The sequence below is a fragment of the Mollisia scopiformis genome (genome assembly GCF_001500285.1).
Source record: "Mollisia scopiformis unplaced genomic scaffold LY89scaffold_1, whole genome shotgun sequence".
Classification (NCBI taxonomy): domain Eukaryota; kingdom Fungi; phylum Ascomycota; class Leotiomycetes; order Helotiales; family Mollisiaceae; genus Mollisia; species Mollisia scopiformis.
This window is the reverse complement of record NW_017263581.1, coordinates 2,409,730-2,431,840: the sequence shown is the minus strand read 5'-3', so window position 1 is coordinate 2,431,840 and position 22,111 is coordinate 2,409,730. Positions and strand designations below refer to the sequence as shown.

The 22,111-nt window shown below is 48.6% G+C and overlaps 9 protein-coding genes across 9 annotated transcripts; 6 read left to right on the top strand and 3 right to left on the bottom strand.

The window, feature by feature from the left end:
• Positions 1-3,231: 3,231 nt before the first annotated feature.
• Positions 3,232-3,528, top strand: LY89DRAFT_545417 (uncharacterized protein; the record flags this gene model as incomplete). Its single annotated transcript, XM_018208235.2, has 1 exon — positions 3,232-3,528. A coding segment is annotated over one exon (297 nt), but the record flags the coding sequence as incomplete, so codon positions are not given.
• A 195-nt stretch (positions 3,529-3,723) lies between these two features.
• LY89DRAFT_745486 (uncharacterized protein) lies at positions 3,724-5,646 on the top strand (the record flags this gene model as incomplete). Its single annotated transcript, XM_018221070.1, has 3 exons — positions 3,724-3,802; positions 3,912-4,167; positions 4,338-5,646. Coding segments are annotated over 3 exons (1,473 nt in total), but the record flags the coding sequence as incomplete, so codon positions are not given.
• Positions 5,647-6,631: 985 nt separating this feature from the next.
• LY89DRAFT_727596 (uncharacterized protein) lies at positions 6,632-7,817 on the bottom strand (the record flags this gene model as incomplete). The annotated part of the gene is made up of 4 exons (XM_018219171.1): positions 6,632-7,129; positions 7,177-7,636; positions 7,686-7,760; positions 7,810-7,817. 4 exons carry the CDS (start codon positions 7,815-7,817, stop codon positions 6,632-6,634), a joined length of 1,041 nt encoding a protein of 346 aa, XP_018078929.1.
• Positions 7,818-10,041: 2,224 nt separating this feature from the next.
• On the top strand, positions 10,042-11,438 carry LY89DRAFT_727595 (uncharacterized protein; the record flags this gene model as incomplete). The annotated part of the gene is made up of 3 exons (XM_018219170.1): positions 10,042-10,103; positions 10,150-10,198; positions 10,242-11,438. 3 exons carry the CDS (start codon positions 10,042-10,044, stop codon positions 11,436-11,438), a joined length of 1,308 nt encoding a protein of 435 aa, XP_018078928.1.
• Positions 11,439-11,904: 466 nt separating this feature from the next.
• LY89DRAFT_679672 (uncharacterized protein) lies at positions 11,905-13,504 on the bottom strand. The gene is made up of 2 exons (XM_018213925.1): positions 13,201-13,504; positions 11,905-13,153 (listed from the first exon to the last, which is right to left on the bottom strand). Exons 1-2 carry the CDS (start codon positions 13,282-13,284, stop codon positions 12,173-12,175), a joined length of 1,065 nt encoding a protein of 354 aa, XP_018078927.1. The 5' UTR covers positions 13,285-13,504; the 3' UTR covers positions 11,905-12,172.
• An 895-nt stretch (positions 13,505-14,399) lies between these two features.
• On the top strand, positions 14,400-16,880 carry LY89DRAFT_572193 (uncharacterized protein; the record flags this gene model as incomplete). The annotated part of the gene is made up of 1 exon (XM_018208629.1): positions 14,400-16,880. A coding segment is annotated over one exon (2,481 nt), but the record flags the coding sequence as incomplete, so codon positions are not given.
• A 113-nt stretch (positions 16,881-16,993) lies between these two features.
• Positions 16,994-17,976, bottom strand: LY89DRAFT_605279 (uncharacterized protein). Its single transcript, XM_018210388.1, has 2 exons — positions 17,462-17,976; positions 16,994-17,396 (listed from the first exon to the last, which is right to left on the bottom strand). The coding sequence occupies exons 1-2, from the start codon at positions 17,557-17,559 to the stop codon at positions 17,201-17,203; spliced, it is 294 nt and encodes a 97-aa protein (XP_018078925.1). The 5' UTR covers positions 17,560-17,976; the 3' UTR covers positions 16,994-17,200.
• Positions 17,977-18,000: 24 nt separating this feature from the next.
• On the top strand, positions 18,001-19,816 carry LY89DRAFT_634736 (lysyl-tRNA synthetase; the record flags this gene model as incomplete). The annotated part of the gene is made up of 2 exons (XM_018211409.1): positions 18,001-18,514; positions 18,564-19,816. The coding sequence occupies 2 exons, from the start codon at positions 18,001-18,003 to the stop codon at positions 19,814-19,816; spliced, it is 1,767 nt and encodes a 588-aa protein (XP_018078924.1).
• A 287-nt stretch (positions 19,817-20,103) lies between these two features.
• Positions 20,104-21,203, top strand: LY89DRAFT_679670 (NAD(P)-binding protein). The gene is made up of 3 exons (XM_018213924.1): positions 20,104-20,215; positions 20,286-20,427; positions 20,474-21,203. Exons 2-3 carry the CDS (start codon positions 20,287-20,289, stop codon positions 21,179-21,181), a joined length of 849 nt encoding a protein of 282 aa, XP_018078923.1. The 5' UTR covers positions 20,104-20,215; position 20,286; the 3' UTR covers positions 21,182-21,203.
• The last annotated feature ends 908 nt before the right edge of the window (positions 21,204-22,111 follow it).

The window sequence follows — 22,111 nt, the reverse complement described above, 5'->3', positions numbered from 1 at the left end:
ATTCGCACTCGGAAGGGCAATGATGAATCTTGAATAATCGGACATAGAACAGACGGCTTTGCCTCTCCTTCGAAGGGAGTAATTACCTCAAAAAGAAGGAAAATATCTCCAAAGGTTACTTCCGACTGCCATGGAGGAAAAGCCTTTGAGATCTTCAATATTCGCCGAATTAATTCAAGATGTCTACGAAAAAAGCTCTAGGAACATCAGGCTGTACCACTGTGTCAAAGGTGCTCAACCTCCTCACACCAACCAGCAACAAACATGCCTCAACTACCTCGCATATATAGTTCTGTAAGTTACCATCCTTCCCCAAAATCTCGAAACCGTCTCACTCCTTCTCTGTGTTACCAGGTTCCAAGAATATTCGAACCAATCAAATTAGCCTGAAAAAATATATTCACATTGAAGTCATTCTAAGCACTCCAAAACAAACCCTACCCAAGTGGATAATATGTCAACATTGACTTGAACTGACATATTTCTATTAAGAGCTATGTCGACAGGACGGAGTTCAGCATGGAAAAGTGTTCACATGTTGACATATCTTGAACTAACATATTGTTATTAAAAGTCATGTCGACAGGACAGAAACCGGCATGGAAAGCGTTCACTATCAAGACAAGACCAATGCCGCATATAGGATAGATCTATACCTACGCATCAATGATGGTCATCCCATCCAAACATAGTCTAGGTCAACCAGGAAAATCCCAGCTGTACTTAGACTCATCCTCCTTCTCATGCTCACCAAATCCATCCAATAGTTCTTTCACCGATTCACAATCCTCGGGGTTTTCGTAATAGACAGCACCCGCCATCTCCATACCCTTACACCTTTCCTCCACCGTATGAGCATTCATGAATCTCCAGACTCCCGGTTCCGGACCTAAGTCATACCAATTACCTGTCTTCATAACCCACACTCCGAGGGACTTCAAGACTGATATCGCGCCGATAATAGCAAAGATGAGCAGTGCAAAGAGTATAACTTTGCGTGGGAATTTAGCGTTCATAATATCTTGTGTTTCGGAAATCTCGACCCTGAAGAGTTGATGTCCGAGTTGGAATGAGGAGAGAAAAGACTATTGCACCTCGCTCGCTTCTGCCTGAAAGAAAGGGGCAGATGCCACCTATGCGATTAGCCGGGACCTCTGAATCACGACACATTGACAGCAAAAAACATGCGCGTTTCTTAGCAAACTTTCAAATACCCCTTTGAACGAACTTTCGAGAGGACAACGACCAGCTCGCATGAACTACACGGGCCTCGAGAGATTGGTGTAACCTAAAGGAGGCATACGAGGTACACTAGACAAGGCTTCCAGAAGCCTTGCTTTGCCACCAGCGTGCAGCAGTGTTCTTTGACCATTGGCACAGCCTTGCGGCGTCGGAAAAACTTTATCTACTGTTCTTGAACCTCTTCAAAATTGTTCATCCAATTATCTTTGATTTTAGCTGTCGAGAAAGTCTAGGCCTTCCCTTGAGGAGCTGAATAACACTCTTTTAGTCAAGCTCGGCAAGAGAATGACAGGCAATACGAGGAAAGATGTCGGAAATCAATGTCTCAAACCAGTCCGATTCTTGGGACCATACCGGTGCACGTGGGATTTGATTGCTGTTACGTTTGTTCCGAGAGTCCTACGCATAATTTTATTCTTCAGACTTCACCTCGGTTTCTTGTCGAAGCCTCACTGTTGCGGCACCGTTCCGCCAGTTCGTCAATGGACTCGGTCAAACCTAAGATGTGACTCCTGTAGAACGGCGCAGTATGTCATTATTTGTCTCCAAGTCTCGGATTTGAGGAGGTTCCCTTCTTCCTTTAGTATATCAATGATGTTCCTCAGATTTGTCCTTTCTCGTGCAGCATTCTCCCAAGCTTTGATACACATTCATTCGCTATGCGGCTCTCACCCATTTTCTATCCTTTAGCATTTGTGCTTACTGCTTTACTATCTCCTTCTCTTGGTACTGATTTCAACATCCTAGCGGAGAAGCTCGTCGATTGGACGGGCTGGGATACTTGTACTGCTGCTGGTGTCTCCAAACAGGACATCCGAGACGCGTGGGATGAAGCTATTGACATTGCATATGTATCCAGTGGGAAGATAGACTGGACTTTTCATCCGGCGCTCGACTTTCTCGGGGATAATAACAAGAACACGGCTTATCAAGACAGCCTCAAAAGTAAGTAATTGCCGTATTCACAAGACTCACTGTTCGCAAATCCTTTGCGCGCCTTCTGACTCTTGAACAGAGGTTCTTAACAATGCACACACGTTCAAACGATCATACTGGTGGAATCCATCAAATTGGTTGGCCTGGAAGACAGCTATCCGCTGTGACGATCCAGATAACCTCTGCCAAAAATACTTGAATCTGGCACCGGCGTATACCATCAATCCAGGAAACAGATCATCTCCTACACAAACAGTAGTAGACAAGGATACTATTGTCATCTGCCCTCTTTCCTTTAAAACCAAGAAGACATGCGCGGAAGCTTATAAAGAGTGTGGAGGGAAAATGGGCGAACAGACCAATCTCATGAATTTTCAGTGTAGAGGTAAAGCTCCAAGTTCTCTAGAAGCGAGAAGCAAGGCTAACATGTACATGTAGGTTATGTAATGTTACATGAAATGTTTCACCTGAAATCTCTATCAAGTGTAGGAACGAAGGATCGTATTTGGGACCTCTCCGTCTACTAATGGAGACCTCGTTTAGGAGCGAAATATTACAAGGCATATGGACCGCATGTGGCCAAGACTCTAGCTCTCTGGCCAGGAGATGATATGGGTCTCTATGTTCTCAGAAATGGTACGCGAGTACCTCGATCCATAGCGTTGACGCCTGCTAACTTGAGCTCAGCTGACAACTTGGCGCAATACTCCCTCTCACGATGGGTCACATCGAAACAAAGCTTGTAAGTCGTGCCGAGAAGGCACGTCCTTGAGCCAGACAACAGACCAATACTGAATGAGCTGTAGACATCCTAACTGGCCAGGTGCCGATGGCAAGCCTACAGATCTGAGCAATCCTCCGAAATACAAGCCTTGGACGAGTGGTACTCTAGGTATTGCCAACGCTACTGACACGGACGAAGATTCAATCATAGAGTCTGTTACCGTCGTGGTCGACATGTCGGACTCTGATGCGAACGGTACAGCTACGTTCGACCAACGCTCAGTATTAGATGAAGCGCCTGATACGTATCTCGACTGCACCAACAACGGAGGCATGGAATGGGCCACTTCACCTTCAGTCTCGCTAACATTCGCTCAGAGTAGCATCGAGACGTTCTGCAATGGTATCAACAGCCAGAGCGAAGCCACCTACAGCGTGCCGAACACGGTTGATACGGAACTGTTCCTAGGAGCTATCAGTCAGACTGGTGATCCTTCATGTACTACTCCGTCGACATTCTCAACAAGTGATTGCACGACAGCACTCAGCAACATCATCAACAATTGCGATACGTCCTCCACTAGCAGGAAGTACGGCGGCGTGAGCGCAACCAACTGTCTGGCTTGAGTGGCAATTGTCAACGGCACCCGCGCTGCGGCAAAGGAAACAGATGTCCCATGGTCCTGCTCTCTGTTTGTTCAGCCGGATTCCTTAGGCTGTGCTTGTACGGATGGCGAAGTGTATCCGCTCATTGACGAAGCTTGTCCGTATCCTACGCCTCCTCCCACATCTCCTTTTGCGAATACGACTCTGCCAACAGGCCCTGGTGGGGTGCCGTCGTCTGGAGGCCAGCAGATCGCACTTGCATCGTATATTCCCCCGTTGGGTGACCCGGATGCATGTAAGTGGCCATCTCTTCGACTCAATTTCCTATAGTTATTTCAATCTTCACATTCAATTACCTGTATCTTTGAAAGAAAGCCATACTAATCTCCAGTCTTCCAATATAGGGAACCGTTTGATCGCATACCCAGTGGACAAAGTGAGCGTCCTGGTAGCAAATGTGGTCAATGGCCCGGATACCACGATCAACAAGAGCTGGCAGAAGATCATCCAGGAGGCGTCCGCCAGTGGTAAGAAGATTATTGGCTACGTCCGCACTGGTTACCTGGGAGTGAGCTGGCAACAGGATACGACTCGACTTGGATCGCTCAACCTCGCAGACTGGGCATCTCAAATCGAACAAGATGTCGACTTGTGGTATTCGTAAGCACTCCCTATTTTCTCTTTGTTCCCCCGCATCAAAACCAAGGGTTCTTCAATCTCTGTACTCTTTTCATCTCTTATCATATCCCAAGGAGTCTTCTTCTTCTTCTTCTTCCTTTCTTCACCCTACTTTCAGCAATATAGAAAGAGCTAACTCTCCCCTGAAATAGCTTGTATCCCGGCATGATAGGCGGCATCTTCTTCGACGAAGGCTGGAACGACTGCGGACCAGACAACCTATACGCCAACCTATACGCCAACCTCTACCAATACATCAGCGACAACACCAAGCGCAAGTACCCCGGCGCCTTCACCGTCCTCAACCCGGGAGCCAACATGCCGCAATGCTTCGAGAACAGCGCCGACACGCTACTAACCTTCGAAAGCAACTACCTGCAATACACAACCGCGTACGTGCCCAACCCCTGGACCGCATCCGACACCCGGAAATTCTGGCACATCATCCACAGCGTGGCAGAAGCCGACGTAGCTACCGTCGCGGCACTGGCTCGTGAGCGCGGTGCGGGCTTTGTCCACATCACGAACGGCGTCCCGGATAATCCGTACAACATCCTCCCTGACGATGCGTATATGCAAGAGTATAACAGCGCAGTAAGTGGCGGCACCGTCCAGATCGCTGCCCCGAATCCGTTCCCAGGCGGGATCCCAGCCTCATCAGCACCAGGCAGTCTGGCCGTGACCAGCTTCGAATACACCTCTGTGGCCCTGAGCTGGGTCCCCGCGGCGAACGCGGTCGGGTACCGCGTATACCTCGACGACGCGATGGCGCTCAACCTTCCGAGCAGCATGATCGCCGTCACGGTCGGGAACCTCAGTCCCGGCAGCGCGCACACGTTTGCCGTGACGGCTGTCGGGGGCGATGGCAGCGAGTCTGGAAAGTCGAATAGCGTGGCCCAGAGCACGAATAAGACGCCCGGGAGCGGAGACGTGTTGAACGTGACTGTCGCGCCAGCGGCGGCTTCGACGACGTATCGTGCGGAGATTGTGGTCCCGTATGCCTATGTGCGCCTGTATATTCATCAAGGGGCTGATGAGCTGGATCAGGATTGCGATTGGGTGAATGCGCCTGGATGGCCGGTTAACTTTCGGGACGATGCATATGTTTGTACGCATTATATGGTGGAAGAAGATAATTTGTATAAGTACACGGGTACGATTGCGAGTAATACTACCGATGCGCCGTGGACGTGGTCGAAGATAGGTGCGGTTGATGTACAGCAGAGTGGATATTTTTCACTTGGACGATCCCGCTTGGGACCTCGACGGTGGATACTAGGAACTCGGTGATCCAGACTGAGGGATACGGACCGCTATTGAATGTCTTTCAGCCTTGTCCTGGGATAGGCCTCTTGAATCTACCGGATGTCGATGGTGACGGTCGGTATTGTGTCTAATTGTAAAATTTGTAATTTTGGATATATATATAGGTAAGCTACTTTAGAATAGACTTAGATCAAGTGCAAACTCAAGTGTCAATTTGTTACTTAATTGAGAAACTTAGGCCAGGAGGAATAAATGTACAGCCTACAGACTATCAAGCTTACGCTAAAAAAGTGTCTGATTGGAAATCATCTAGTCTTTGAAAGTTAGAGAACCCATTTCAAGTAGTGCTTCGGAAGTAAGACACGAGGGACAAGATCGCAGGTTGTCTAATTTTCTCTGAAGAACTAGAAGAGAAAGAAAGAAAGAAAGAAAGAAAGAAAATATTTAAGGGGAACACTTGTTTCATATTCCGTGCACCTAGTTATCTTAACTTCCACGTGATACACAACCTCCTCGCCTCCAAGGCATATAATAGACAGGACGGCAAGGATAGCGACGTGAGTGTGCTTATGCGAAAAGATTCATTAGTGTTTCAAGCACCCAAAATATAAACCAAAAAGCAAGAACAGTAAAACAACTGCAAAAGGAACCGAAGACTTCGAAGGCATCGGATATTGATATTGAAACTCCGGGCCCGTTGAAGCTAGCTACACAACTGAGGCCGGAGAATAGCGGGGTTGCATTCTTCACCGTTGACTCAAGCAAGAAGCCCAGTCTAGAAGACCCGTCTCACGCAATACAACGCAAACGAAAGATGACAAAGTGATATATGTGACATGCTGAAATTTTTGGATTCATCGTCAAAGAACTATGGTACTCGCTCAATAGCTGGTGGCAAGAGAGCACTCAATGCCCTCCTACCCAATCAAAGGAAAAGGTCAAACTATCATTTCATGCCTTCAAACTCCATCTAACTCATCAAAACGCCATTCATCCGGGTATGAGAATCCAGCCAAGTCCTGATATGCCACCCTGGCCAAGGACCATATGATCAAAGAAAAGAAAAATCAGAGGGAAAACAGGTCGTGTTGTGGTCGTCGTTTCAGTATACATTTTGACATGCAAATCCTACAGCCCTGTCTAGATCCAAATGCTCCATATCGAATTTATTCACAAACGCCTAGTCAATCGTCATCCGGCTCGATACCGGGCCGTGCTTGAGATCTGGGAGCTCGGTCATGTTGTCCATCTTCTCCGCCTCATTATCTCCAATCTTCCTCTTCATGATATGTGGCTTCAGTCCCTTGTCGAAGTTTGCCGTGCATACGGAAGCAATGACAATTGTCAGGACGAGTAGAACGATCGTAATGACGGCGAAACTGGTCAAACTCTTCCGGACTGGGAGGTAGTTCTGTTCGTGGCTTGGTTGATACATTCTGGCTAGCTTGAAGATGAAGTATGCGAGACCACAGAAGAAAAGGAAGATGGTGCCAATCATTCCAATCTTGTTCTCTCGTCGAGTCCAGAAAGCCGCCATAAACAGGATCAGCACTGTAATTGGGATAGCAGCAATCGTAAGACCGTACTCGGCATCTGCCAGACCAGTCACAATGACCAAGAATTGCACCGTGAATCCAAGGAAGAAGAAGAAATCGAACTTGAGTAAAGCAATGTAAATCTGTACCTGATTAGCTGAGCACAATGAAATTCCTGCGATGATCTCACCTGGTACGTCAAGAACCGGCGCTTCATTCTCAGGTCTGCACTGATATGCTTGTAGATAGTCCATGCAAACTCATCGTACAATTTCCAAGCGATACCGGACATGACCACTGTGAAGAAGGCGATAATGACAGGAACAGCCGTGAGGTATGGCTGGATATCTTGCCACACGTCGGATCCAGGTATCAGCTGAACAGGCGAGCCATCGGTTGGATTTGTCAATGTATTGATAACTTTATGAATCTGATCGTATTGGATCGAAGCATAAATGAGCATGCCTCCATTGTACATGCATAGCCCAATAACCTGAATTGTGTTCTTGAGTCGGAGAGAATCGTAGACCAGGACTAATTGGTACAGGAAACCGAAGATGAAGAGGGTGAGGTATGTTGGAATGGTCTTGGATTCGGATGTTGCTTTTACGCCTGGCTCGAGAGACTCCTGGAATTTTGCGAATATGTATCTGCGTTCGTAATTAGAATGATCCGCGTCCCCTAGATGATATAGCTTACGCTTCAATGGCTAGAACAATCGCGGCTTGAATCGTCGTCGTGATCATGAACGCCCATGTTGCTTTGGTGTTGGGTCTGCAAGAATCAGCATGTGGTCCATCAGCCCATCAGGCTGACAATTTACCTGTACATCTTGCTCCGTCGAGGCCCTGCGCCTGCGACTGGTGGTATTAAGCCTTCGCGATGATGATAACCTCCTTCGGCGTATGTTTGAAAAGGATCAGAGTCCCCTCGTATCAGTGAGGACCGTGATTCCTGCCTGTAAGACATTCGTTGGCAGAGTTCTGCGCTCCGTTCGGAGCTACGATGGGTTCGAAGAAAAAGAGAGAGGAATAGGTTACGTGTTGATAGAAACAACCACGGGAGCCAATGTAATGGAAGAAATGAAGTCTATCTGATGAAGACCAGGAAGTGCGGTCTCGCGGGTGATGACCCTTTCTGCTGGAGCGTCGTCTGGGTGGTTTGGCAGCGAGCGTGGGTGCAATTATGAAACCGCCAACGCCTCGTCGGGTCTGTGGCGAAGGCGAAGTTTGCTTGCTGGTTCTGTCTCTCGGACTGTGGGCGCAGCTTTGGTAGGGCGGCGGCGATAAGGGGAGCGGATACGATGCAGCCGGTCGTAGGGATACAGGAAAGATGGAATCAATGGAAGGAGAGGAAGGGAGCAAGAGGAAGAGAAGAAGGAAGAGGACGAGATCGAAGAGGACGAGAGAGGGTGAGGATTTTGCGAGGTGGTCGATGTTCGATCAGAAGATTATGGGGTCTCACCCAAGCCCACAGCCAAGACCCAATGCCAAATCGTGCTTATTCGCGTTCGCTTAGTCACCAAAACTGGTCGAAAATAGAAGTCGAGGTTTTGTCGGGGAAGGGAAGGCTGATCTTTTTAAGCATTCGCACTCGGAAACATTTGCACATCAGATATTGAATCATAGCAATCAATCACAGTCGAGGAGGCTGGGCAGAATATGAACTGAATTAATTCACTCGACTGATGTTTCTCGCCAGAGCATATTCACAAGAAAGCCTTACGCCAACGATAATTCACATCGCAGCCTATCACGGCACACGGTTCACACGGCCGGGCGCAATTGTTCAAAAGCCTCATGTGGGCATTGAGGCTGAGCAGACGGCGATGACAATCTGGTTGGAAGGGATCTCCCGGCATGACTGCATCATGATGGAATCAGGAATGTTCGGCTTCCCAAAGTCCTAGGTACTCAATTTTTAATGAAGAAGAAAACGATTCCTCAATCACTTGCTGCTTCATGTATGTGCCTCTCTCACCGAGTGTTTTCAATTATGCCAAGTATTGGGGTAATGTTTCGGGAGTTCAGCTGCAGTTTTGGCCTTCTGCTTTCGTTCACACCGTCGATCATGTCTACGTACGACCAACCAGGTCTGCCGCGGCGACTTTCGAGGAGAAGGTAAACGTTTGATGAGGGTGTCAAACGTCGAATACACCCTTCGGCGGGATCTGTGCTCTTAAAGCTCGGGGGCTGATACCGTAGGGGAAATGGTAGAGCCTCAACCAGGAGGTGCAGAGCCACAATGCCCAGGGTGAAGGCTGAGGAAAGAAAGACTTATTGGCCACTGTTATCTGCGCGCCGTTTGTTGACCTTTGTATGGGGTGAGGAAGTATCAGAGCAGGAGTGGACACACTTCGCGGCATTGAGAGTTGATAGCATCACTTTCAGACAAGTAGGTCGCAACCTTGACTAGGAGACAGTAGAGCAAAGAGATGAAGCCGTTTGCACTGTAGCACATTTCCGAAGACGAGCATAGCAGAAACCGCGAGAGGAACATTATGAACGTGCAGACAGGAAATGAAACCAGCTCTTCTTCAAGGCCAAGCACGAAGCTCAGCTCTCAATGAAAAATAAATATTCCCGAAGGAAGCAATCAAAAATTCCCCCGATGACGTCCCCGAAGGAAAGTCAATTCGTCTTGATGCCCCGTTGTGCAATGGAGATCTCGTCGAATAATCAAGGCTATTCGTGAGCAGCCTGATTTCAAGAAGGTAAGTATGAAGAAGAAAAGATGTTTTTGGAGGGAGAAGCGAAGACTTTATAGTTGTGGCCCGCCCTTGGAGACGCTAGTGAAGTTTGCCGTGTTTGCTCAGCCTGCACGTGATAGCTTTCAAGGCTGAGCAAACTTTTTGCCCGCCTGCCCCGAGGTGAATGGAATTGGTTGTCGAGCCATTTCTTGAAAGTCTTACCTAATTTGGAACTTTCTTGACTTTCTAGTCTCAATATTTCGTCCAAGCTCCATTTATACACGCTCCAGGCGCGTGAAGCTTCAGCCGAATCTAATCGCGCTTTGAACTAAACCTAAAAGCTCCAACATTGTCGCAAACCACAACATGGAGGTCGATAATGATGACGACGTCTTACAAACGCTTGCAGAGGGCAAGTCTATGGACTAGTAAGTTCTACGATGCACTGCGTTTTCCACAAATTGACAATCTTAGTGAACAATGGCCAGCTCTGCTCCCGAGGCTGCTCACAAGACTCGAAAAGGTATGAATACCCCACTTCATGTTGCATCTCTAACAAGGCACAGATCGTGAAAGATGACTTCCCACCTCCTTCAGCTCCGTCTTCACAACCTATACCTTCCTCACCACCTGCACAATCGACTACAGGCGACCCCTCCAGCCAAGACTCTACTCAATCGACCAACAAAGAGAATGCTCCTCCCAACACAATCTCGACCCTCCCACCCGAAATCCAAACCCTCCTCAAATCAATAACCTCAACTCTCAACTCAATCTTCTCCAAGAACCCACCACATACCATTCAGCGATTCGCCGAGCTCCTCCTCTACCCAAAGCAACACTACCGCACACTCGCCTCCTACCTGCACGCCCTCGACCGCGTCGTACACGTCACATCCGGCGCACACATCTTCCCCCTCCCTCCCGCAATCCCAGACCCATCCTCTCTATCTCTCCTCTCCAACGGAACAGCAGGCGTCGACCCCCTCTCAATATCATGGAGCAATCCCGCTTCCACACCCGCAGCTTCAACCTTAGGCTCGGACGAAAGCCTCGGCGGCGCCCTCCTCACGCCCATCACATGGCTAAACCGAAACGGAGCCGGCACACACTCGCCCATGGAAGGAGAAGTGAAGACCGAGAGCACAGAGATGATCGAGGGTCCCAACGGCCCCGGTGGAATCGAAACCGTGTCCGTGTCCGTGAACGGGATCTCGTCTACGACTGCTTCGGACCCGGATCTTGCTGGGCTACGAGCCGAGGGCGGTATTACACAGGGTGAGTTGTTGAGGCAGGAGCAGAGAGCGGGTGTTGTGCCTGCGGCTCAGTTACATGGTACGAGAGGGGACACGGACGGGCATGGAGAGGATGATGAGATGCCGCATGCGCGGGGACCGGAGGAGATGACTATGGAGGATATGGGGCCGCAGCGGGATGGGAGCGGGACTGAGAGGAGTGGACCTGGGGTGGGGATGCAGGGGATTGATATCGAGGCTGCTGTTGGACGGAAACTGGAGGTTCAGAAAGAGGACGATGAGGACAGCGAAGAAGGGGAGAGCAAAGGCAAAGAAGTCGAACCACCCACGACTCCGAAACGAGAAGCAGAGGATGAATTGGCCGGTGAAGGAAAGAGGTTGAAGTCTGCATCAGAACCAGAACCCGATTCCGAGCCAAAGGAAGAAGAGAAAGAGGACCAGGAGATGGAAACCGTAGACGCAGACGGAGACCCCAAAATCAGTGAAGAGTGTGTCGAGGAAATATGAACTCGTTCTCTCCCTTTCACACACCTGTAATCGGCGTTAAGGAACCTACTGTACACTACTCCCATAGACCCCATCAATCAAACTCAATGAACCCAAACCCCATCAATTGCATTCTATCGCTACTCTCCTCTTCACATTTCCTCTTCATCCCCATCACCAAAACCCCAGTTCCCAAAACAGCAATACCCTTAAAAATACCTGCCTACACACATAAAATGCCAAGCCCACCGCCAAGACCGCCAAGACCCAAAACTGCGAGATGCAACAAAAAACCTGCCAATCGACGCCGTATTTAGGCTCCGCCAAGCCTTGGCGCCGGCTGTTTCGTCTTTTGCTTCTTGAAGGTGGAGTGGGTCGGCGTGCAGGTGCGTTTTGCCTGTGTGGTGGGTCACGTGGCGGGTGGGTCTGGAAGGGAGGTTTGCCGGGGTGAGGGATTTAAGAGAGGAAGGGTTTGGGGGAAGACATGGGATGAAGGTGGTTTGATCAGTAGAGTATCGATTGAGGAGGTCTATGTACTGAATTGTATTGTAAAGCCACCGTTACGCCTTCCCATCCCATGCCAGCTTTCCAAGACCAGACCAAACCAGACCATACCGATGAACGCCATGCCAATTCCCACGCCCTGCAAAGGTGCGAGTTAAATATCGTATCAATCTCAATCCATGCTCCGTTCCCATTGCATTCTCTCTTACATACTTTGCCTCGTACTCGTAATAATATAACAGAACCAACATCTACAAAACCACCTCTCTCGCCTCCCTCATCAAGCTCTCGCTCGGACAATACGGACACTTAAAGCGCCCTCCCTTGCTGAGCCGTTGCAGAGACTCTTTAGCAACAACATGCCCACAAGGCATCATCATTGGCGGATTGGTTTCAGTGGTCTGTTCCTTGCTAACGGGACACACGAAGATAGCGTGGAAAATCATGCTTCTGGGTAAGGCGATTTCGACCGGTAACTCGTTCTGCGTGGTCCATTCTGTACGTTTTACCTTGACGATCGAGGCTAGTTTGAGGAGCGTCGGCAGGGCGATTGCACCGGCTGTGCAGGCGATGTAGAGTGGTGAGGACGGGGAGAGGCCGAGGAGGGAGCAGAATTCTCGGGTGAAGGATTGGGCTACCTCTGCCCAGGCGTCGTCGGTGTTGAATAGTCTTTGGTATGGACTGTTGTGGAGGTTGCTTCGATATAAGATTGCCGTGATCAACTGTTGGCAATCTTTCGAGAAGCGTTGTTGGTGTCGAGGGAAGTTGGTTTTGGCATAGGTTAATGCACCACTTAGACCGTTGTTATAGTCGTCTGGAAGACCATTCACCGAGGGCCCTTGGAATAGCCATAGGTATTGTAGTTTGCTGAGTTCAAATTCGAGATTTGATCCGCGGTTCTCCAGCTCAGTACTGTTCAGTCTAGCCCATTCTATGGCAGGATGTAGATTCCGTTGCCCCAGTTCGCGTAGTATCCTGTACATGTCCGAGAACTTTTCTTGGAGTGCTTGTGACTGCTCCGATGAAAGATTCCCGGAGTCATCCGTAGCTGGGTTTGGTGTCCCAGGAGTGGGTGAAGGATGTGGCGGACTATGCAGAGCTTCGTCGAGGAAGGTCGTGGCTACCGAGAACTGCCCTTCTCGCAGGAAATGCATAGCAATAGCTTTGTTTATCAGGGATGGATGTGAAGCCAGAGCATCGTACTCTGTTGGCAGGGCCCTGACTGGGAAATGCTATATGCCATCAGTCATGATCTCACCAGCAGGCATTATTTCCTTACCTTGTCTAGTGCTTTGCCATATGCCGCCTGTCCTTTGTAGACTTTCTTGAGATCATCAGTGACTTTGTCGAAGCCTTGTTTCATGGGATTCTGCAATTTCGCAAGAGTGAGGGAGGCAGACTTGGGATCTAGGGCGAGTTAGCTACAATGTACAGGATGTACCTCTGCCATTTCGAGACAGAAGGTAGGCCACAGACCTGCTGCGATAGTCCCTCGAGCTGCCTCAAGCTGTGCAATGATCTTATCTACATCGTCGATACTCTGCTTGAGGTTTGCATCTCTGCGAAGCTTCGCCAGCTCAATCTGAAGGGCATCCATAGCTCTGGCCACCCCGCTCAGAGTTGGTAAAGTTTCCTTTTTGATGCGGCAAACTCCACTAGCAGCTAGAGCGTATATTCGAATACATGTGGCGAGTTCGTTGTGATTCAAGGTTTTCCTATCGTTGATTCTCTCGTAGTCTGTGTGGAGTCTAAGGGTAGAATGGTTGTGATGTCGATAGTGAATGTTCGCGTGCTCATTGTAAGTGGATCACCAACTGTCTCGGCAGCGCAAACTCCCTAGACAAGCGACTTACAGGCGCCTTGCAGCCGGAGGAAGCCCAATAGGAAAGCCGTTTCAGTGCGCCGAACCTTCTGACCGGCCTGTTCCTGTGCTATCACATGTAGCTGGCCGCTATTCGATGATCTGGTGATACCACTGCCTCGTTCTCTCCCAAACTTGCTGTCTTGCTATGCGGTGCATCCCACACCATCCAATGTCAGTACATTTTCAAGACAACTCAGCTCACATTCCTCCCTGCACGGTATTGAATGGTCGCTGCTCTCGAAGATGCTCTTAGACCGCAGTTTAGCCTCGGCGACGTCACTCGAAACACCCCAGTCCGTCCAAAGAGGCCGTGGCCCTGAATAGAAAGAAACGCCCGTGAGAGACACAAAACCATGTCGTCCAGATTTGTGTTTCCCCATGCATATGATCCACATATGCACCGAGAAGAGATTTTGACTCTCTCCCGCACGACTTCACAGCAGCATGGCATCAACAGAGTCAATGGGAAACCCCTCTCTCCATCTGCAATGACCGGCCTTGCAGAGAAGCCCGCCCATCCTCCGCCTCGAAGGCGGCATTTTGTGTTTGCAGATACCGTAGCTTTCAGGTACGTTCTGCAGTTAGACAATTAGCTTCTCTGACAATGTACCAGATATCTTGAGGAGGACCCTTCTACTGTGGTAATCGAACGGTTAGGCAAGCTAACAGGCTACGAACTATATATTGTAGAGCAATGGTCTTGCTCTCGAGTCCACCCCACCTTCGTTATTACTACCTATACTGGTGATCCCAATCATGTAGTGATGGTAGGAGTGCTGGGTGTCCCAGCGGACGAGGATCTTTGGTCACCAAGACTACGTGTATACTTCAAAGCGATATCCCAATACCATGCCCGACCGAAAGAAACTCCGTTGGGCATGCTCATGGTTACAAACCTCAGCAGTTTTCCATCCGCCTTGACTGTCATACCGGTGCCTGATGGAGATTTGAGGAAACATAGAGAGGATTATATCGTCAATGAGAATCTGAAGAGGCTTGGATGCTCTGGCAGATCTGGAATGAGCTTGTCTGCACCTGCTGGAGCAACCCAAGCCAAGTTCTTCCAATTGTACAAAGTTAGCGACCGAATACCACTGTACGGGGCTGTCATCGAGCTAGTCAAGCTATGTCAAGTTGCTCTCATGATATTTGGGAAGTTGGAACAAGAGTACGCGGATGGCCTTCTGTGCGACGTCACTGAGAAAGCGGTCAATGACTGGTGGACGGAGATTGGCTCTGAATATTACAATGTCGAACCCACGGATGGCATCCTTGGACCGACCACAGTCTCAGCGTTACTGGGTATGCTAATGGGAGCTCGAAACCGCTTGAATTACTATGGTGCACCAGTCGCTAAGGACGCTTTCGACGTGTATAGTCTTAAGCGTGGGATTGCATACTTTCAAAAATCCCAAAAGATGGAAAAGACAAGGAGGCTGGACCGACATACTCTTGATCGTCTACACCGAGTGACTGCAAAAGCAGCTGCTGGTGAAGGGTGGGCTGTTCCAAAGGCTGTCAAGTCCACCGTTGCTGAGCTGAGTGGCAAGGGTGGGGAGATGCTGGGAAACATGGTTGGACGAGATAAAGCTGGAATTGGTGATATCGAAACTCTAGATATTGATCGCTTCGTCAGCTTAGTTCATGGTGAGAGATCAAAATGGTTGTGGTATGGAAAGCCTAGGAGGAGTGGAAATGTTGGCGTATACGGGAAGAGTGACCCGGAAGGCGAAAATCTCTGTTTCACCAAGGACGACCAAGGAGGCTACATCTGGTCACACAATCGATCTCATTCGATACCGCCGGAAGACGAGAAAGAGAGTCCTGGTGTCGTCTATACGAACCAACCACCTGGATCGGCTACAAGTATGCTCGACAGTCCATTCGAACGAGATTTTCAGTTGCGAAAGAATGTTTTCAAGAGTGTTACTGGCAAGATGAATGACGCTAGATCTGGCTTTGGTCGCATAAAAGATGCCGTGGGGCTTCGTGGCCATGCCAGCAAACATTCTAAAGACGAGACCATGGACCCTGGCTATGTCACTCCTAATTCCTCTGCAACTTTGGGTTTGTCTACAGGAACACCCGCAAGTCCAGCCATGATGAACAAAGTCTTCACCTGGAAGGAAACACCCGGCCAGTATCATAACGCCATTCCTAAGATCAAGGAAGCACCATCTGCTGCGGCATCGTCGACTCCTGTCCAAGACTCCGAATCTCCTCACAGCGAGTCGAGGGTGAACCTTCCGACCGTTGTTCTGTCTGAAGAAGACAAGAAGGAGGCTGAGGCCGAAGCTAAGTGGGCTGAGCAAGTGAAGGAAATTCGCCGTGATGTTGTGGTGAACGATCCGTCAATTGCAGGATCTATCTATGGAGATGGAGATCTGGAAGGTCCAGTCTTGGAAGCACTTCGGGATCCAAACAACTTCCAAACCCTTCTTCACCGACGCCATAGCTTGTCTGGAGCATTTCCTATGGTGGAAAAGGCACGAAATGAAGCCTGGTGGCCTCGTCAGATGTCTTTTACTGATGCAGAAGAGGCTATCCTCGGATGGGAGCCAATATCTGTATTGAACGATGATGGAGAGGAAGCTGATACATGGTCCGCCCTTAAGAAACAACAGCTTATCGCAGAGGACTACATTCGTCTCTATGAGAAAATAGCAGATCTGCAAGATGAAATTGGACCTTGGGTCGTGGAGAAAGTTGATGCTATCGACGGACTCGACAATCAGGCTGCAGAAGATCAGGAACAGTTCCAGACATTGTACTATCAGCTGACGGAACAATATCAGGCCGTCAAGCAGAGCTCGCAGGATGTTTTGACGGACGAAAGATCACACGTCATGGAGTCCATGAAAGACATCGAGGTCCTTGGAGCAAAGTTAGAATATGAGATCAACGCTTTGGTATCCAAGGTGCAGGATGTGGAGGATGGAGTGTCCCAATTCGAAAGACAGGTCGACGATTTGGAAAGCAGAGCAAACGAGCTTGAGGCTCAACTTAGCAAGGAAAGTTGGCCTCATTGGCTTGTCCGCTCTATCACCGGGATAGGAACAGGTCCCAACATCATAGCACCTCGGCGAAATCCCTAGGCAGAAAACAAAAGTTGCAAGAAATTGTGTAATCATATTAGCGGGCGTTAGAAGGTTTAGGGATACCCATCCAGCATTTACATGGTAACAAAGAAGCACAACGGGATGAAAACATCAGTTGGAGTGGATAACGAACGCCGTTTTTGTCCGCAATATGAATCTATAATACAAGAAGCCTGATTCCGGGCTCCATCTTTGGCATCACTCTCATTATGACCGTGAATCTCCGCCTTTCCATATTCCCAGTAATACAACCGCAGAACTTCCTCCCTTCGCGGTATCATCAGCTATGCCTCTCTCTCCACCTACTCATAGTCTCATCACATCCCACCAATCCCAAACCCACCACCACTCGCCCCCTTAGCCTGCGCTTCCGCCTGCAACAGCTCCGACACCTTCAGCTGCACATCGAAGAACTTGGCCGCGCACCGATCAATACAGACGCCCTCTCCCTTGTTGATCTCGCCTTCGCGGTACTCGCGGGGTATACATTTCTTCAAGCAGGCTTGTTGTAACCTTTTGTTTCATTCCTCGTTAGCAAAAGTGTGTAAAGGGGAGAGAGGAGGAGAAGGGAGAAGTACTTGTTAAACATGTCAGTTACGAGATCCATTTCCTGCTCTGCGGCGGCGATTTTCTCGGCCGATGAGGGCTGCGGACGTCCGAGGCCGAACATTGACATCTTGGCTGGCTTTTTGGGGGGTGTTTGGTTTTGTGGTTGAGGATGGAATTGTGTAGAGGTTGTTGGTGATGGTGATGGTTTGGAGAGCTTGAGATTTTGGAGCTGGGATGAGGATGAATCGAAGCGGGCGCTAGCGGACCGAGCCTGCCAGGGCAAATTTATTTTCTCTGCTGCTCGAGCTTCATTTCATGATGGGACGATAATTGGAGCGGAAGCTCGAATTGTTTGTGTTATTGCTGTAAGTTTCGTGTTTATTTTACTTGGTGGGGGAGGAAGGGGATACAATGATGATTTCATTATAACATTAGAACCGTTGCGACTGACACCTTACGGGGTGGTTGATCTCACATCGATCCGTTGTCTGAAAAAATATCCCTGAGCTTGGTTCTTGCTGCATGATGCTATTGTGTGTACAATTGCTAATTCAATAAGAAGAATAGAATGAATCCTTCGAATGGTCTTCGATTCCTACGCCCGTATCTGCAGAAGGAAGTCTGTGCTGTCAGCAAATCGGCATACCTCCGATTTTTTTCCACCTCGAGAGCCCGTTGTCACCGCGGGGAGAAAATCTCTACTGCCAATGCACACAATGGCTCCTTAAGAGTAGTTGGAGATCCAAGAAAGCTACGAGAGCGGATCGATGAGCTGAAAAAGGCTGGTGCCCTGGAATGGCCGAGGATCAAAAGCGACAATGAAACGTTACGAATAGCAGACTTTGAGGAGAAGTTCAAACATATCGGTATCAACCAGAAACTTCCAGATGAGTTGGTGAGGATCAATGGGAGATTGAAGGGCTTCAGGGTTGCGGGCTCCAAACTCGTTTTCCTGGATTTGGTACAAGATGGTGTCTCGACTCAGGTGTTGCTGGAGAAGAAATCGTTGAATCCGGTTCATGACGTTGATCCCAAGGCGTTCAAGAACTTTTATCATTTGATTCGACGTGGTGATATTGTTTGTGAGAAATTCCGTTACAGTTTTATAGATGATTTGCTGATTGTTCTCAGCTGCCTATGGAGTTCCACACCGCACAAGCAGCGGACAGCTTTCCGTCGTGGCTCATGAATTGCCTCGAATTTTAAGTCCGTCTTTGACTCTACTTCCGAGTAAGCTCGATGATCGAGAAACTCGGATTCGAAATCGTCACGTTGATCTATTGGTCAATCATGAAGTAGCTCAAACTCTCAAGTTGAGATCTCACATGATTCAACATATGAGAGACTTCCTCCTCAAGGATGGATTTCTGGAGGTGCAAACTCCGCTTATTTCCGATAAAGCCAGTGGAGCTGTTGCGAAACCGTTCACTACTGTTGCGACGGAGTTCTCGGAGAAACAATTGGCTTTGAGGATAGCTCCTGAGATATGGCTGAAGAGGCTTGTCATTGGTGGTATGGACCGTGTGTTTGAGATTGGTCCTGCTTTCAGAAATGAAGGTCTGGATGCAACGCACAACCCGGAATTCACTACTTGTGAATTCTACAAGTCGTTTGCGGATCTGGAAGAATTGATCGTTATGACTGAGAACATGCTGTCTGGTATGGCAAAGTTGGTCATTTCACTTCAAGAAACTTCTCTCGAAGCTCTCCCGAAGCTAGATCCAAATCTCTTTGTTATGCCATTTAGACGCATCTCTTTTATTCCCGCCATCGAAGAGAGTTTGGGTGAGAAACTTCCAGATCTTAGTTCTGCGGATGCAGAAGAACGACTCGTTGCCCTGTTCACTAAGCACTCACTTCCATTCCCCTCTTCGCCAACACTCCCTCGTCTCCTTGACAAGCTCGCCTCAATCTTCATCGAACCTTCATGTACCTCTCCAACATTCATTACGCACCATCCTGCCTGCATGGCGCCCCTCTCCAAATCTTTCCTCGATCACCAATCTCGACAACTCGTCTCCGCTCGTGCTGAGCTTTTCATTCAGAACCGCGAAATCGCAAATATGTACGAAGAAGAGAATTCTCCTTTCGAGCAAAGAGAAAAGTTCGTGCAGCAACTGAAATGGAAGGACGAAGAGAATAGAGCTAGTAGTGGCGTGGATGAAAGTTACCTTGAGGCATTGGAGTGGGGATTACCTCCCACGGGAGGATGGGGATGTGGTGTTGATAGGTTGGTTATGCTGTTTAGTGGAGCAAAGAGGATTAGTGATGTGCTTGCTTTTGGGAGTTTGAGGAATGTGGTGAATTTGGGTAGGGATGGGGCTGATGTGGTGGGAAAGGAGAAAGGAAAAGAGAGTGAAGCAGATGAGAAGGTGGATGTGTAGGATACTCGTGTATGACTACGTGTAGAAGTAGTGTATTGTGATATACCCATTGTCCTAATGAGAGACATTCTTCATAAGACTTGAAATCTAAAGTTTCCAAAAGCGTCTGACTTTCGTATTTCGTAAAGACTTTGATACAAAAGAATTTGATCCGATGGCATCGGCCGAAGAAATTTAAGCTTTCGGACATGCTGAGTCAGCACCCGCTGGTTCTTTCAACGTCAGCCAAAGCTTCCTCTCAACGTCATGGATCATAAACCCCACTATCCACAACTATTTATGCACGACGCTCACTCTCTGAGTATGAGGTCTAGACGGGCTTTAGTATCTTAAGTCCGAGGATCTGGCCCAATGACGATGGCCTGACGTGTGAGAACCTTCCTGGGTGGGTATTCGTAGGTATATAAGCTCTCCTTGTCGCTGTGGATTATTCTCCTTGCAGTCAAACATTCAATTGAACATCAATCAGCATGCCTCGAGTTTTCTTCATCACTGGTACATCGACAGGCTTCGGCTTCCACTTAGTTGAGGAAGTCCTGGCTCATGGGGACATCGCCGTTGCTACAGCACGAAAGCCAGAATCACTCAACTTCAAGGGCACAAACGACAAGGTACGCTCCCCAGTCCCACCTCACTCCACAAAACTAACAAAGCCAGAATTTCCTCGCTCTCAAACTCGATGTCACAAAGAACGAGAACATCGACTCCGCATTCAAATCCGCTCTAGACAAATTCGGCCGAATCGACGTCGTCGTGAACAACGCTGGCTACGGCCTCTCAGGCGTCTTTGAAGAACTGACCGAGCAACAAGTCCGCACGCAGATGGAGGTCAACTTCTTCGGTCTGACCCGCGTCACGAAGAAAGCTATGGAAGTTATGCGAGAGCAGAAGCCTTCTGGAGGATTGATCCAACAAGTTACCTCTATCGGTGGCCAACGAGGCGTTCCTACGTTCTCCATCTACTGTGCTAGTAAATGGGCCGTGGAGGGTTTCACCGAGGCATTGTCGCACGAGGTTAAGCCGGAATGGGGCATCAAGTTTACTTGTGTTGAGCCGGGTGGATTCAGGACCGATTGGGCGGGACGATCGATGTCGTTCCCCGAGAAGAGACATCCGGCCTATGATCACATCGATGCTAAGAAGCAGATGGGGCAGAGACATGGCACTCAGGCTGGTGATCCACCAAAGGGAGCCAAAGCTATGTATGAGTTGGCGGTGATGAAGGACCCTCCTTTGAGAGTCGTTATTGGATCTGATGCATATAAGGCTATCTTGGGCAAGATTGAGGCTTATGGTGAGAATTATAAGAAGTATGAGAAGATCTCGAATAGCACGGATGTGGACGGATACAAGCCTCCTTCGTAGATAGGATAAATATGAATAGAATATGTTGAACTTCAGCTCCTGTTCTGGAAGCAGTTCTTTTCGTTTCGGGCAATGGCACTTGTAACAATTCATCGAGTGATGGTAGCGTTGCTGCACATTCAGCGCGTCCAGCACAATCTGCGCATTTCACGCATTTAGCGATTTCAGCCCGTTTAGCGCTTTACTTGAACTCGACTCCTTGTACAAGAATCCCTCCATCATTTCCAGCTCTTCAAATCTCCTAGGTATGGAGCGGACATTGGGTTCTCTTGAAAGTACGACTGGATAAACTAAGTCGGACCCTGCAAGGTTATACAAGTCAAGGCACTATGCTGTACAATCAGCTACTTGACAATCACCGAGCATTTTTGGGCCATTGCCTCATTCCTCAACACACTTGGTGCCCCAGAGAAATAACTGTTCATCACTGTCTGTGCTGAGCTCCTGACAAATAGCCATGTCATTGTCCTCCTGCACGTCGAAGTTGAGAAGCTTCTCATGTGACTGGTGCGACCCCTTTTGAAGACTTTTGTTGCACGTCGCAGCTCTTATATTCACGTTCGAGTTGAAATTATGAGTTCTTGATAAGTCAATTATGAGATTGTGAGTCAAATCATGAGAATACAAGGCATGGTATGAGAGGAATTTCAAATTGCTGTCTTGTACAATGATTACAGCATTTCTCGAATGAAGAGAAACCTTGATATAGAATGGGCTTGTGCTGGCAGTTATACACTTCCAGACTGAAGCAAGCAGTTTCATGCAGAACAACAGTGAGCCGAGACATTCTTCAAGTGCACTTTCAAGAGTTTCGTGAGGCAAGAAGCTGTCATAGAACGAACCTCAATTATCCGAACCGATATTGCCTCACAATACCTCGAGTAAGTAGCTTTTGTCTTTGGGGTACTATGAACGTATGACTTTATGAGC